At 36.3% G+C, this 14,495-nt stretch overlaps 1 protein-coding gene across 1 annotated transcript; it reads right to left on the bottom strand.

Annotated features, from left to right (window-relative positions):
- Positions 1-2,915: 2,915 nt before the first annotated feature.
- Positions 2,916-3,581, bottom strand: LOC133834367 (putative ubiquitin carboxyl-terminal hydrolase 11). The gene is made up of 2 exons (XM_062263961.1): positions 3,229-3,581; positions 2,916-3,114 (listed from the first exon to the last, which is right to left on the bottom strand). The coding sequence occupies exons 1-2, from the start codon at positions 3,493-3,495 to the stop codon at positions 2,956-2,958; spliced, it is 426 nt and encodes a 141-aa protein (XP_062119945.1). The 5' UTR covers positions 3,496-3,581; the 3' UTR covers positions 2,916-2,955.
- Positions 3,582-14,495: the final 10,914 nt, after the last annotated feature.

Raw genomic sequence — 14,495 nt, 5'->3', positions numbered from 1 at the left:
ATAAGTATGTTACTACTACAGTTTTATTAGTCCCAAATCACCAAGTTATCAAACATATTCCTATGACTACCAGACCTGAGTTGAGAATCTGATCGAGGAAGTCATCCTTGTCGTCAGAGGATGGGCTGAGGTCTCTCTCAGTCTGGACGACCTTTCCTTTCCCGGACTGAGCGGGAATAGCAGATCTGTGCTGAAGCCCAGGCTGAGGCTCCCTAATGACAAGGTCACCAGGTCTATGGGAAAGTGGAGATGTCCCGGGAGAAAACTGGTCAGTCACCACCTCAGTGCCCGCATTGGACTGATCAGTCGTGTTGTTCTCCCCAGTGGTACTCTCCACCGTGATATTTTGGTTGCACGGTATCAGGCCCACCATCTGAAGGTTGTCTTTAGTGACCAAACCTTTCACGTCTTTCTCCTCGATACTCATGTTAGCCAGCACCTTTGCTCGCTTGAACATCCCTTGAGTAGGCAAGGGTTGCTTGAACGGACCCGCATGTGTAAAAGCCAAGTTGTTGGCTTTGATATCTAAGGTGAAAAAAACTCGTGTTCTTGTGGCTGGGGTTAGTCCTGAAGTCGAACAAATAATGTACCTCATGAGGAGTGGGCTCATCCCAACCTTGCAAAAAGTAAAGAATATACAGTGCGGACAACGCCTAGATCCCATTCGGTGCGATCTGGAAAGGGGAGACGTTGAAATAATCCGCTATAGACCGGAAATAGGGGTGTAGTGGGAGTGTTGCTCCTGCATAGATATGGTGCCTAGACCAGGCACAGTATGGTCTGCCGGGCAGGTTGGCTCTCTGGTAGGGCTGCGGGCATATCACATTCACCTCACTCAAACCCAAAGCTTGGATGTGTTTGTCGAACATCCCGGGTTTAAGTTTTGTGGGCTAAGCGGTGAACCAGGAAGGTGGTGTTTCTTCTCTTGCCTTCCGTGGTTTTTGAACGGCCAAGTGCTGGACCTCGATGGCAAACTCCTGAGTAATTCGTCTTCGGGTATTACTTGATTTTGACACCTGAAGAGTTGATCTCGAAGGAGCTGCAGTGTGGGCCTCACTGCGTTCTACCACCTTTTGCACCGCTCTGCGGGCAACTTGTGGATCTTGGTCCTGGGGGAGTCTATTGGATTTCTTCACCCTCATGTTCGACTGTGCAGCTTGTTGAAGAAACTGTTCCTCGTGAAGGAAGTACAAGGCTGAAAGGGGAAGGATCTACTTGTATTCTGAGAATTTACACTGAAGAAACTCAGTTGACACAGGTTCATCTGATCTTGAGTGTAAATATATAATCATATCTCTAAGTGGATTAGGCTATTACCAACATATTGGGGCTGAACCACTATAAAAATTGCGTGTTTTATTTACTTTCTGTTAAAAATTGTCTGTGTCGCTTAATTTCTCTTGAAGGCTTTATCGTTTTTGACGTTCTCACGTCGTTGGCCAAAAACGCAGTCAACAAGCGGCTTCAACATTGGCTCCACATATTGGCTCTTTTAAATAAGTAACAAAAGGGGTACCAATAAGCTTTCCCTGACAACCCTTAACACTGTTTGACGGGCACCTGAAAAATCCAACTATCTAAGTTAGGAAATCCAGCAGAAGTCTAACAAGCAGTCTGCGTAGATGATCCAAGACATAAAATGACTAGGATACAAAAAATTAAAACACATATTTCTCAAAAGCAGATAATATAGCCAGTATTATCCAGTCAACACTTGACTTGGAGCGCTTGAACTTTATTCATACGGACTTCAGCTTCTTAATGAACAAGTCTTACTTATGTAAGGCCAATAATTATTTTAATTGATACTATAATCCCCTTCTGAAATTACTTAGTTAAAGCTATTTTTCAATAGATGGATTGGCAACATCAGTTTGTACATCACATGTTTACCAGTGCTATTTACCAATTACATAAGGATAGGGATGCAAGCTTACTTTTCATGTGGTCGATGAATTATTTCAACTCTGGATCTTCCCACGACGTTTTTAGAAAGTCTATAAGCCACAATATGGTCATCCTCCTTAATTGGAGCCAATAGCTCTGAGGGGTTTTCCAAATATCGAAAAATCTTATGTTCATAAACCTGGCAATCGAAATTACAGTTACTCAACCACTAGAACTAAAAATAAGGGAATAAATAAAATAAATTGTAGCAGATATGAATGGAAACCAAATTTACCTCTGTAAGCAGAAGAATATCATCAGCATTCAAGCAACAAGCATTACTTAGTTGTTCACTAAGAAAATTTTATGACATGAAGCAATATAGTGATCGTAAAAAAGAGTAAACTATAAAAATATATTTATATATATATAGGAGTCAGTTCAATCGGTATGCTTCTTTAGCCTATTGATAAGAACAAATAATTTGTATGAAAAGTAGTATTTAAATTTTTTGGGGATTGATGATATATGGATAAAGGTGATATATGGTGGACTTTAGATTAAAATCAAGAAGTCAAAATTGATTTCTCGATTGATATTGAAAAAAATCCTGTTGTGACGACCCCATATTATATATACATGTATGTGTGCTACATGTAAACTACCCTGAATGGTTTATCTCATTTGCAATATGGACAAACTAATCATACAAAACATATCTAACAGACCCTAACGTCATAAAGTACAAATAAGCACAATGCAAATTTGTTTGCTGAAGCCACACAAAGAGGTTTTAATTTTAAAATCATCAGCTCAATGAAGTGACTAAATATTAGTAAGAAAAGCATTTGCCCAATTTTAAAAGGCTGAGAAAAAATAAAAGCAAAACTTAGACTTAGTCCCAGTAGCATCTGCAAGCACAAGTCCAAAACCAGAGTACTATAAACATAAATTACTGATTGATTTCTCCAACTTCATGCGCTAAAATTTCTCCCAAAAATAAACATTAGGACATAAAAATATATTAAACATTGAAGTATTCAGTATTGAAAGCTTTGCGATTATTATTCAATATACAATACTAACTTGAGAATCATGCTGGTTATAGCCACTGAACTGGGGAGCGAATCGAGCTAATTTTCCCTTGCAAACACGTGGTGCAATTGTAGTTCGCCCTAAGGACCATAATTTCCTCAACAGCTCACCAAAGGCGATTGCAAGCTCACCCTGCACAGCTAAAATATACTTTAGAAATTGTATAAGCACCAGACCTACTTAAAATTCAAGTTATCCCCATAAAAAAAATAGAAAGAAGATAAAAAAAAAAGAACTAAAACCTACATGCATTCCCAAAGGATTTTCAGTATTGATCTCATCTTTGTAATCTTGCAAGAAATACTCAACAAGAGGAGGCGTGTGAACTAAACATTGCAGGGCACTGTTCATAAAGCAAGTATTTCCCAGATTCTGCAATCCTGCCAAACCTCCCCTTTCTCCTTTTGTTGACTTGTAAACATCATATCCATCATCAATATCTGAGAATGACGAACTTACAGCATTTCCCTGATATAAATTAGAGCTATATCCAGTTGAATGACCATTTGACATTGTAGGCCCCCCAGCAATTGTAACTGAAGACCTGGATGGTTCTATAGATACCAAAGCCAACTCATTTCCTATGTAAACGCATAAAAATGGAGAACATTAGTACAAGTAACCAAAATTATATGTACTTTTATATTCACCATATCATTTTGTTTCATGAACCTATAGTAAACACAAAAACATCTCAGAGAAGAAAATAAGAATCAAGACCCAAACCAACACTAAACTATTATCCCTTTTTTCCCTCAAGAAATGTGAGCTAAAACCCTAAATAAAACATACCCATAAACATTAAGTGCTAGAATAAAAAAATGGGATGAAAATTTGAAGTATAAGAAACATATACGACGGTGAGAAATTGGTGATTGTGAAACTAAATACAATGGTCCCATATTCAAGAAATAAAAGACCAACAGAAAAAAGATAAATAGAAAGATATAGGGATAGAGATTTAGGGAGAAATAGACAATAATCATGTATGAGAAAGAAAATAGAATTGCAATCCTAAATGGGAAACATCTTCACTTTATCTCCATGTTTGATTATTTGATGAACATCTATCTTTGGATTATTTTTATACATTTCAAAATAAGGGAAATAGTACGCATAGGAGAATACAAACCTATACTCAGTTGTCATGTAAGACTAAAAAACTACTTCAAATGTTAATAACAAGATAAACAGAGAGAAAGCCTTACTTCCATTTTGACCAGTGATAATATTTACCCAATCACCAAGCTTGATCCCAAAATTTCTATGGCACATATTAACGTTCCAATCAATTCCTTATTAGCTTTGGAATGCTAACTAGAAAGGGTTCTGGGGTCCTCCATGACTCAAGTATACTTACTCTAAAGTTTTATCCGTTGAGGGTTTAGGAACATCAGCTTCATCTGGTTCAAGAGGCCTTGTATTTCTAGGAACAATACCCGGATCTCTACTAGATGTTAGGAAGAGAAATGTCAAGTCTTGCAGATTTGTCCATTTGTTAAATTATGTCAAAGTAAACAATATAAACAAACACAAAGAGCTACATGTACTCTCTCACAATTAGGTTCATTCTAAGAAAAAGACACACATAAAGCTACTTATTACAGAAACTTATCCCAAGTTTATTACATTCAGAAGAAAATGAATCATAATTAAGAGGAAATTACATTGGCCACTCTTATCATTGAGTCAATTTTCAAAAGCTAAACTTGCCTTACCTATGTCATAACGCTTTTAAAAATTCCTAGTACTCCAATCCAATATACGCCTACAACTCCGAAAAAGGTAAACTCAAATTCCTAGCAATTAAGTCCTATTATAGACTATTATTTGTCCATGTAAACTTAAGATGCTACTGGCTATTAAAAAAAATTACCAAATAGACTTCGGCCTATTAAGTAAAGTGAGTTAGTTCAAGATCGAAGCTGGACCTATTGTGCCAAAAGAAATATGCTTAAAGTGATAATATTTTTTGATAGAAAACATTTAATTTATATTACAAATTACATTACTATACTATTAATTATAGAAAGTAATTTTTCTATACTATAGCTAACGGATTTCAAATTTATAGTGATACTTTCTATAAAGTTGATCAAAAGTTTTTTTTAACTCAGTTATACGTGAGAAGAATTGTGGAACAAATAACTGAAAGAATTTTTCAAATGGTAAAAGAAATTGGAAAACAGCTTAGGAAAAAGATTGCCATAGTGGCAAAGTAAAATCACAAGATGTAGAGTGTGATTGAAAAGAAATATATTAAAAAAAACATTATACTTGCCCAAAAATCTTTCCTCTTAGAAGATATCAATGCTAGAAAGAAGAAATAAAATACTTACCAAAAGAGTAAGAATTGCGCCAACGACCAATACGAGATTCCAGTAACTTTTATCGTAGTACCTCATGTGATCTATTTCATAAAAAAACCTTTACACAAAAGGAAATTGCAAGTCCAGCTATAAGAAATACAGTTTGAAGCACGGACGCTGCATCGGGGCCAAAAATGAATCACCCACCACAGAAAAATTTCTGGCAACAACAAAGAAAGTTGTATTAATGAAAGTAGGAAAATAACTATCATGTCAATGTTAGCTCCATACCCATTCTCAATTAACTTTATGCTTGATAAAATTCAACAAAGATAGCAACTCAAACCAATGGCCAACTATATGTAACAAAGAAAAACGAACTCTAAAAATGACTAAGAACTTAATTAATTGTGATGATTTTTGTAAGACCCAAAAATTTGGGTCATCAAAGATTCCTTTCTAAGCATTTTTTGTTTAATGAAGAAGGAACAAAACGCATCGTTTCATCAATACTAAGAAACAACAAAAATTCTGAACTACTAAGGTTCGATATTTGCACTGTGGCAGAAGTAGAAACTGGTTCTCATCAAACGTAAAACGTCCAACTAAGAAGAGAAATAACTAGCTTATCATACTGATGATGTGGACCAACAATTTAACTGTTTAATTTTTTCTCTTCATAGTTAGTTAGTTAGATTTTTCCTATAAATAGTATAAGTATAACCTGTGAACCTTTGATTCATTTTTACATTAATACTTTGTTGAATTGTAGAGAGAATCGTCACGAACTTGATCATTAGAGTCCCCGATCCCTTTTGCAGATACCCCGGGTGTTTCAATCTTAGTTTTAACCCATGAACAATTACAATGAGTGATTACGTCAATAAGGGACATTTACTATGCATTAATTACTTACATAATTGGATCTTACCACCTATGAAAATAATTAATTTTGTCAAATTTTGGATTCAATAATTTTAAAAATGTAAAATTTGTTCTATCCTTAATCACTATTATTTGACTAGATTGGCCATCATGCCAAGAACAGGACTGAGTACAAGGTAATCTACTCAACAAGCAATGTAAAACTATCTAAGATTTCTCTATATTCAGGTTGAAATCATGAAAATTAAAATTGTATTTTGTTTCTCTCCTCCATTGATGTATACATATAAAAATAACTCAATCTCACAAAAGATCAGATCATTAAGAACTGTAGTATAGCAAAATGATGACCAAAAATTCTATTCCTTTCCTGAAATCCAAAATAAACCAAGTATGAGAGACCACAAACTATGCAATAATAATAATAATAATCCACCTATGTTTTCTGCTTTAATCAAATTAGTAAGGCTAACTAAACAGCTACATTATTCAGAGTACTTTTCAGCAGTTTTTCCACAGAAGCTGATCATATAAATATAATCAAAGGTTACAAAAAACAACCAGAACAACAACCACTTTCCAAACCAATAAACAAAAATCCAAAAAAAAAAATTGGAGCTCATAACCAATCAAATCATAAACACATATACATTATCAAAAATATAAAAAAAAAAATCTGAAATAATATATATATATAATCATAGAAACATCTATTTAATGATCAATACCTAGTACAAAGCTCAAAAGCTTGTATAGAAGCTGAAAATTCGTTGAAAAACCCAACACAATGGGTATTTCCGACCACCACATGTATACATTGTCAAGACACCATTTTTTCACAGAAAACTGAAATAACAAAGTTTCTATGATATATTTGAGTTTTTTAGCAAGATTGATGAATGAAATTGGAAGAAAATGAGGAAAAACGATGCTATATGGTGAAATCCTCGTTTTTCTCACGGTGGAAATGGAAGTTTTTCTCTCAGATTGGGGGTTTCAGCATTTCAGAAATGAGAGAGGAGGCTAAGTGGGTCAAATATAAGGACCTTTAACTTCGGCACTACAAAAAAATTGGTCTTTCTCGACAGGCCCAGCCCGCCGAGAATCTGAGCACCAAGATTGTTTCTATGCTAAATGTCGGCAATTTTGGCCTGCTAAGATTAGGTACCCAATCTCAGTAGGGCGAATTAAGGAGCACCGAGATAGGGAGAAATTTTATGGCTAATCATGCTATCTCGACGAGCTAGGCCAACCGAGATTGATCCAATCTCGACGGTCCTTTTGTGGCCTGCCGAGATAGGGTTCAATCTCGAAGGTTTTGGCGCCCCGAGAATGGGTGTAAGTGTTTTTTTCTCAGTGGCTTCTTTCAGCCCGCTAAGATAGTGCATTGCAGGAGGAATAATAATTGTAGTTCTTTTCTTTTTCCCCTGCTATATTTCATTGATTATATCTTGTATTTACAGCAGACCCAGAAAATTTATAGTAGATAAACATATTATAGAATATATATATATATGATAACATGATATCTAAATATTACTCAAAAACTCATAAAAAATGTATAGATCTATGTTGTGAATATATGTTGCAAGTTAGTAGTTATTAGCCTAGCTATAAACAATAGTCTAGCTAATTAATAAACTCTAACTGAAAGTCTAGTCTAGCATGCATAGTCTACTCTAACTCAATAAAATAGTCATGTTGGCATATACTTAGTGAAGTAGTCCACCCATTCCTCAAGCACAATGTCGATCTCATCCATTGTATATATGATTTTTCCATGACACTACAAAATAAAAGTCAATTTCAAACTATACATTAGTAGTGTCTTGATAATTGAAAGTGTATAAAGATATATTAAGTACTTACATGCTTCAAAAGATATTCTTTTGGGTCTTTCTCCAAAGTTAAATCTCTTATTAGTCGCATGACGTAAAAACCGCAAATGGTAGCATGTGGTTGTCGAGGACCCTGCATATACATATTATACAATTTATTATATTAATCAATGAATTATAAAAAAAAAATCAAATGAAATAAGTTTCACATTTGAAGTCATACTTGAACTGGAAACCAAGTGATGCCCCTGGCCTTCCTTCTTGGATTATATAAAGCATTGTGGATTCCAAATGCACTAAAAATAAAATTAATTTTCAATTAAATGATGCACTTAAAAATCCAAATGCATTGCGGTACAAAGTTGAAATGAATCTAATATTTTGACTACATTCACAACATCTTCTCTTGGATCGCAAATAGTTAGATCAAAAAAATATATACATCCTGGCTAGATGCATAAATGACTAGCAACATCCAGTGTTGTCTATAAAAACAATGTCAGACATTATTTAATAATAATTGAAAAGAATAAATTATAAATATATACAAGACATCATTTCATACTCAGAGTTATAAGCTACCAATACGTCTTTAAAAATATAATGATAAATACGTCTTTAAAAATAATTATTTTAACACAGTCTCACCATGCCATATCTATTTTTCGTAAGATTGATCTATTCCATTTATACATAAATGTCCTTTTATATCTACATATTTTAATTATTTAAAATTTTCACACTTCACACAAGGGCAAGATATCATATTAGGGTCATCTCCATTCTCTATATCAAACTTCATGAAATATTCAACTCCCTCTTCGTATTCTTTGGACAATCTATTTTTTTCATCCAATCTTTATCCATCACTAACTAAAATCACCTAATACATTCAAATACTATTATAGGTAAGCATATGGTCATACTAACCCAATGATTAAACATATATCTCAGTTTTAGTAATAAGGAATTGAAAATTATCTACAGGGAAAAAAATTGAGCAGAGTTTCCCCTATTTCTACATATTATCCATAATTTTACAAATAACAAAACAAGCATACAATACCACACAACAAAATTCATCCTTATTTCTCTACAGCACACAAGTCTTAGATCCTAATTCATATCTAATTATCATTCATATTTCTCATAATATATCAATATGTCATAAGTTTTGAAACATATATCTCAATTTTAGTAACAAGAAATTGAAAATAATCTAAGGGGTTAAAAAAATTGAGCAAAGTTTCTCCTACTTCTACACACTATCCATAATTTTACAAACCATAACAAAATAATCAAACAATACCCCACAACTAAATTCATCCTTATTTCTCCACAACACACAAGTCCCAGATCCTATTCTTCTCTAATAATCAATAACTTTTTTCATAATATATAAATATGTCATAAATTTTATGGTAACATACCTATCAAAGTGTTAAGTCCTTCCAAATCCACCTATAATGTTAATAATATTATGTGAATATATTAACAATAAACAAAATATAAATTCTAAAATCATATCTCATTAAACTAATAAACTAAGAAAATATAATTATACAAAATTCAAAAATGAAAATTATGTAAAAATAACCAATTTAACATATATATTTCTACAACAAGATTTTATTTAACACAATATACAACAAAACATATTTAAAAAATTGAAATAATAAATTATAATATTAATTTTCAGCCAAAATTAAAATATATATATTAAAATGACAAAATTCATCTAAACTAATTTACAATAATCTAGTTATAACTACTAACATTACCAATATATCTAACTACATAATATACACACAAAAAAACACAAACTAAATAAATCATAATATAATTTTCGGCCAAATATAAAAAAAGAATAAAAAATTCAAACCTTATCCAAAATAGCTTCAATTCAATGGTTCAATGTCATTTAGTCTTCTATGAAGATAACTCACTCTATTTTCAACCTAAAACAACATACATTTGTCAATTTTCTCAAACTTTTAAAAAATGAAAATTAGGGCAAAATACTTACCAATACCAAGAACCCAAAGTTCCTCTTGACATTAGATGACTATGGTTGTGAAAAAGACCCAAAACCCTTCAATTTCCGCCAAAAAAACTCAAAAATGGTGTTTGGTTTCATGGGGCCGCATGGAGAAGAAGAAGAAGAAGAAGAAGAAGAAGAAGAAGAAAGAAATAGGGGAAAATGGTGGATGTGATGGCTGATTCATGTTTTTTGCCCTATTTTGGGCCCTATCTTGGCAGATCCGTGGGGTACTAGCGAGATTGGGTACTTAATGTAACACCCTACTTCCTTAGAGTCGTTACTATGTGAGTTAAAAATGTGCCATTAGCTCGCTAATCGAGGTTTTCAGTTAAAAGTGTAACTAAACTGAAATAAAAGTTGTTTTAAGACATTTAATTCAAAAATATCGTCATTCATTGAAATCGTAAAAAATTATACATTTGGGATCCCAAAATACTATTTAGAAAATTCATTACAACTCAAAGTTACAACCAAGGTCGACCTAAGCGAAAAAATTAATCAATACAATCCATTTTCCCAAAATCACCCTGGTCGTGGAAGCCAGTTAGGCCGAACATGTACCCGTCGCTCCACGCTCTCCGTACTCGTGGTTGGTCAACCTTTCCTTTGCCCTTACCCGCACCATAGAGCACCCGTGAGCCAAAGCCCAGTACGAAAACTCAACACAAAGCATATAACATATATATGACAATCCACAATATATATCAAACAGCCAACGGGCTAAACATATAGCGGCCAGTGCCGTCCCAGGCGCTTACCAGGCCCTGGGTTCACGGTCTTCACCGAGAGGGTGACTCCAGCACCTTAGGAGGCTCTCACCCTAACATCCTCCTCTCACCATGCTCAATGTAGATCCCGACCCTGTGCCGTACTCGACTTCCTCTCATTCTTGGCCTTCACCATTCCCGGCCTTCTTCGTTCACTCAAAAATATGCATCACATAGCACAATATCAACAGATATTTAAACACATACTAAATATAAACATTAGGGCTACATCCTACAATACAAGAAATAGGGACACACCCTGCTCTACGGGTACAACAATTTACTTACCTGTGTCCCGAGCTATCTGAGCACCGCAATCCCGAGCACAGTCCCCTAACCCGAGCCTCGTAGAAAACCTAGTCACAGCGCATTGATAATAACCATCCATCAAGTTCCAAGCCAATAAATAACTTCAGAATATAAATCTAGCCTCCGAGACCTTGGACTCTACCAATCCGGTAGTAAAATCCTTCCCGAGCCTTAACATTTGAGTTTCTGAGCTAAAAACCTTCAAACAGACATTATTTTGCATTTGAGTTGCGGCCCAGCCGCTTAAGGGTCGTGGCATGCTTAAGTCAGAGGCAAAATTCCTCTCTGCTAAGGGACACGGGCCACGGCGCGCTACACCTTGCATCACAGTGTGCCTAGGCAAACAGTGGCTTTCTAGCCTCTTCGACACACATGGGTCACGACGCCTGAAGAACAAGGTCGTGATTCGAGCCTCAAAACCCAAAAAATCACCATTTATTCAACTTATTTCTCCAAACCTAACCCATAAATTCTCACCCCAAACACCTGGATTCCTTGTCCATACAACCTAAACATCATGTCCACTGAAGAACCACTCCCTAATCCTCACATACACTGAAAATTCAAATAAAACTCCCTCTCATGCAAGCTTCCCCTCTCTGGTAGAATTCAACAACAAAATTCAATAAAACAATTTAGATTTAACCCTTACCTCTGTGGTATCTCCTCCCCTCAATTTTTTCCCTTAAGCACAGCAAGTAAGATCCCTCAATTCTTCAGCCTAAGACCCTCATGTTTCTTCAAATTCCTCAAGCATCATGAGAGGGAAAGAGAACAGTGAGATAGAGAGAGAGAGAGAGAGTTGGGATTCCTTCAGTTTTTCTTTTCGTTTAACTCCCTCTAGTGTCCTAGCAGTCAAAGGAGTCTAAGCCTATCCCTTACCGAAACTCTAAAATGCCCCTTAAATCTAACTAAATCCTCAAGCGCTACCAAGGGCAATTTCGTCGATTGCCAAGTCCAGCTAATTCCTCGAGTGTTCCTATAAATCCTCATTTAATCCCGACATTTCCATATCATTGCTAAATTACTACCCGTTACCCGGTAATTCCTAAACACCTATAACATTCCCAAAATACCCCTAGGCTCCTCCCGAGCAGGGTATTCAACCTTGTTGTGACTTTCCAGCCAAACTGCTCCCTAGGAGTGTCTTGGATCGTGCATCACAAATATATCACCACTCACTCGTGGTATCAATCACAATACAAAAATATTACATCTATGCCCTCAACGAGCTAAAATTACAATTATGCCCCTAATAGCCAAATGGGGCTCACATGCATATTTAATTCACCTAAACATGCATTTCTAATCACATAATCACCAAATTCAGATATTAACATAATTAAATCAATTATTGCCCTCCTGGCACATTAATCAAGGCCCTAAGCCTTATTAGCGAATTCAGGACACTACAACTATCCCCTCCTTACACAAATTTTGTCCTCCAAATTACCTGAATAACTCGGGATACTGATTCCGCATATCTGTCTCAAGTTCCCAAGTCGCCTCTTCCACTTTGTTGTTTCTCCACAGCACTTTCACTAAGGCGATGGTCTTGCTTCGCAAGACTTTATCCTTTCGGTCGAGAATATGAACCAACTTCTCTTCATACGATAAATCCTGATCCATCTTCAAGTTTTCATAACTCAGCACATGCGCAAAATCTGATACATACTTCCGGAGCATGGATACGTAAAACACATTGTGAACCCCTAATGAAGCTGGAGGCATCGCCAATCTGTAAGCTACCACTCCAACCTGTTCCAAAATCTGAAAGAGGCCAACAAACTTAGGGCTCAGCTTACCATTTCACCCCTCTTAAGTGAGAAACTCTAAGAAACACATGGTCACTGACTTGAAATTCTACGCTCCTACATCTCAAGTCTGAGTAACTCTTCTGGCAACTCTGAGAGACGAGCATTCGAGCTCAAATCTTCTCAATCGCCTCATTGGTCCTCTGAACAACCTTAGGACCTAGATATCTCCTCTCACCCGTCTCATCCCAATGGATAGGTGATATGCACTTCCTCCCATATAACAACTTATATGGAGCCACTCTAATAGTCGCCTGATAACTGTTATTGTATGAAAACTCAATCAAAGGGAGATACTTACTCCAAGATCCCCTAAACTCCAGCACACAGGCTTGTAACATATCCTCCAGTATCTGAAACGTCCTCTCATATTGTCCATCTGCCTGAGGATGACAAGCAGTACTAAACCGCAACTGTGTACCCATAGCCTTCTACAGGCTCTCCCAAAACTTGGAGGTGAAGGTGGGGTCCCTGTCAGATACTATCAACCTCAGAGCCCCATGTCATCGCACGATTTCCTTCAAATACAATTCAGCATATGGCTCCACAGTATTAGTTGTCCTAACAGATAAAAAGTGGGCGGACTTGGTGTACCTGTCCACAATCACCCACAATAAATCATGTTGTCCCACGGTCTTCGGAAATCCAACCACGAAGTCCATGGTGATATCCTCCCACTTCCACTCTGGAATCCCTAGAGGCTGCAACATCCCTGCTGGCCTCCAATGTTCAGCCTTTACCTACTGACAAGTCAAACACTTGGCCAAATAATCCACCACATCCCTCTTCATTCCTGGCCACCAATACAGAGTTCTCAAATCTTGGTACATCTTCGTCGTACCCAGATGTAAAGAATAGGGAGTGGTATGAGACTCATCTAAAATCTCCCACCGGATACCGGAATCCATCGAAACACAAATCTGGCCTTTGTTCTTAAGTAATCCCATCTACAAAATAGAAAAGTCTTTAGCCGCTCCGGCTAAGTCACCCTCTTTTTGCTCTCTTAACTGGGGATCCTCCCTTTGTGCCTCCTTGACCCTCTCAAGGAGCGTAGACTGAAGAGTGATGTTGGCTTACTGACCAACCACCAACTCTATACCCGCTCTAGTCATCTCTTCAGCTAAATTACCTTATATCTGCCTCAAACTGAACATCTGTCCTGGGCCCTTCCGACTCAGCGCGTCGGCCACCACATTGGCTTTCCCAGGATGGTATAGAATATCACAATCGTAATCCTTTACCAATTTTAGCCAACGTCTCTGGCGCATATTCAGATCCTTCTGAGTAAAGAAGTACTTCAAACTCTTATGGTCAGTGTATATTTCGCACTTCTCGCCATATAAATGATGTCTCCAAACCTTAAGTGCAAATACCACCGCTACCAACTCCAGATCATGTGTGGGATACCTCTACTCATATTCCTTCAAATGTCTCGATTCATAGGCTATTACATTTCTGGCTTGCATCAATACACACTCCAAACCCTGTCTAGAAGCATCACAATAGACTACAAATTTCTCATTGTCTGACGGCGAACTCAATACTGGAGC

This window comes from Humulus lupulus, chromosome 1 (genome assembly GCF_963169125.1).
Source record: "Humulus lupulus chromosome 1, drHumLupu1.1, whole genome shotgun sequence".
Classification (NCBI taxonomy): domain Eukaryota; kingdom Viridiplantae; phylum Streptophyta; class Magnoliopsida; order Rosales; family Cannabaceae; genus Humulus; species Humulus lupulus.
Note: the sequence above shows the minus strand (reverse complement) of the source record. Positions and strands in the feature narration are given on the sequence as shown.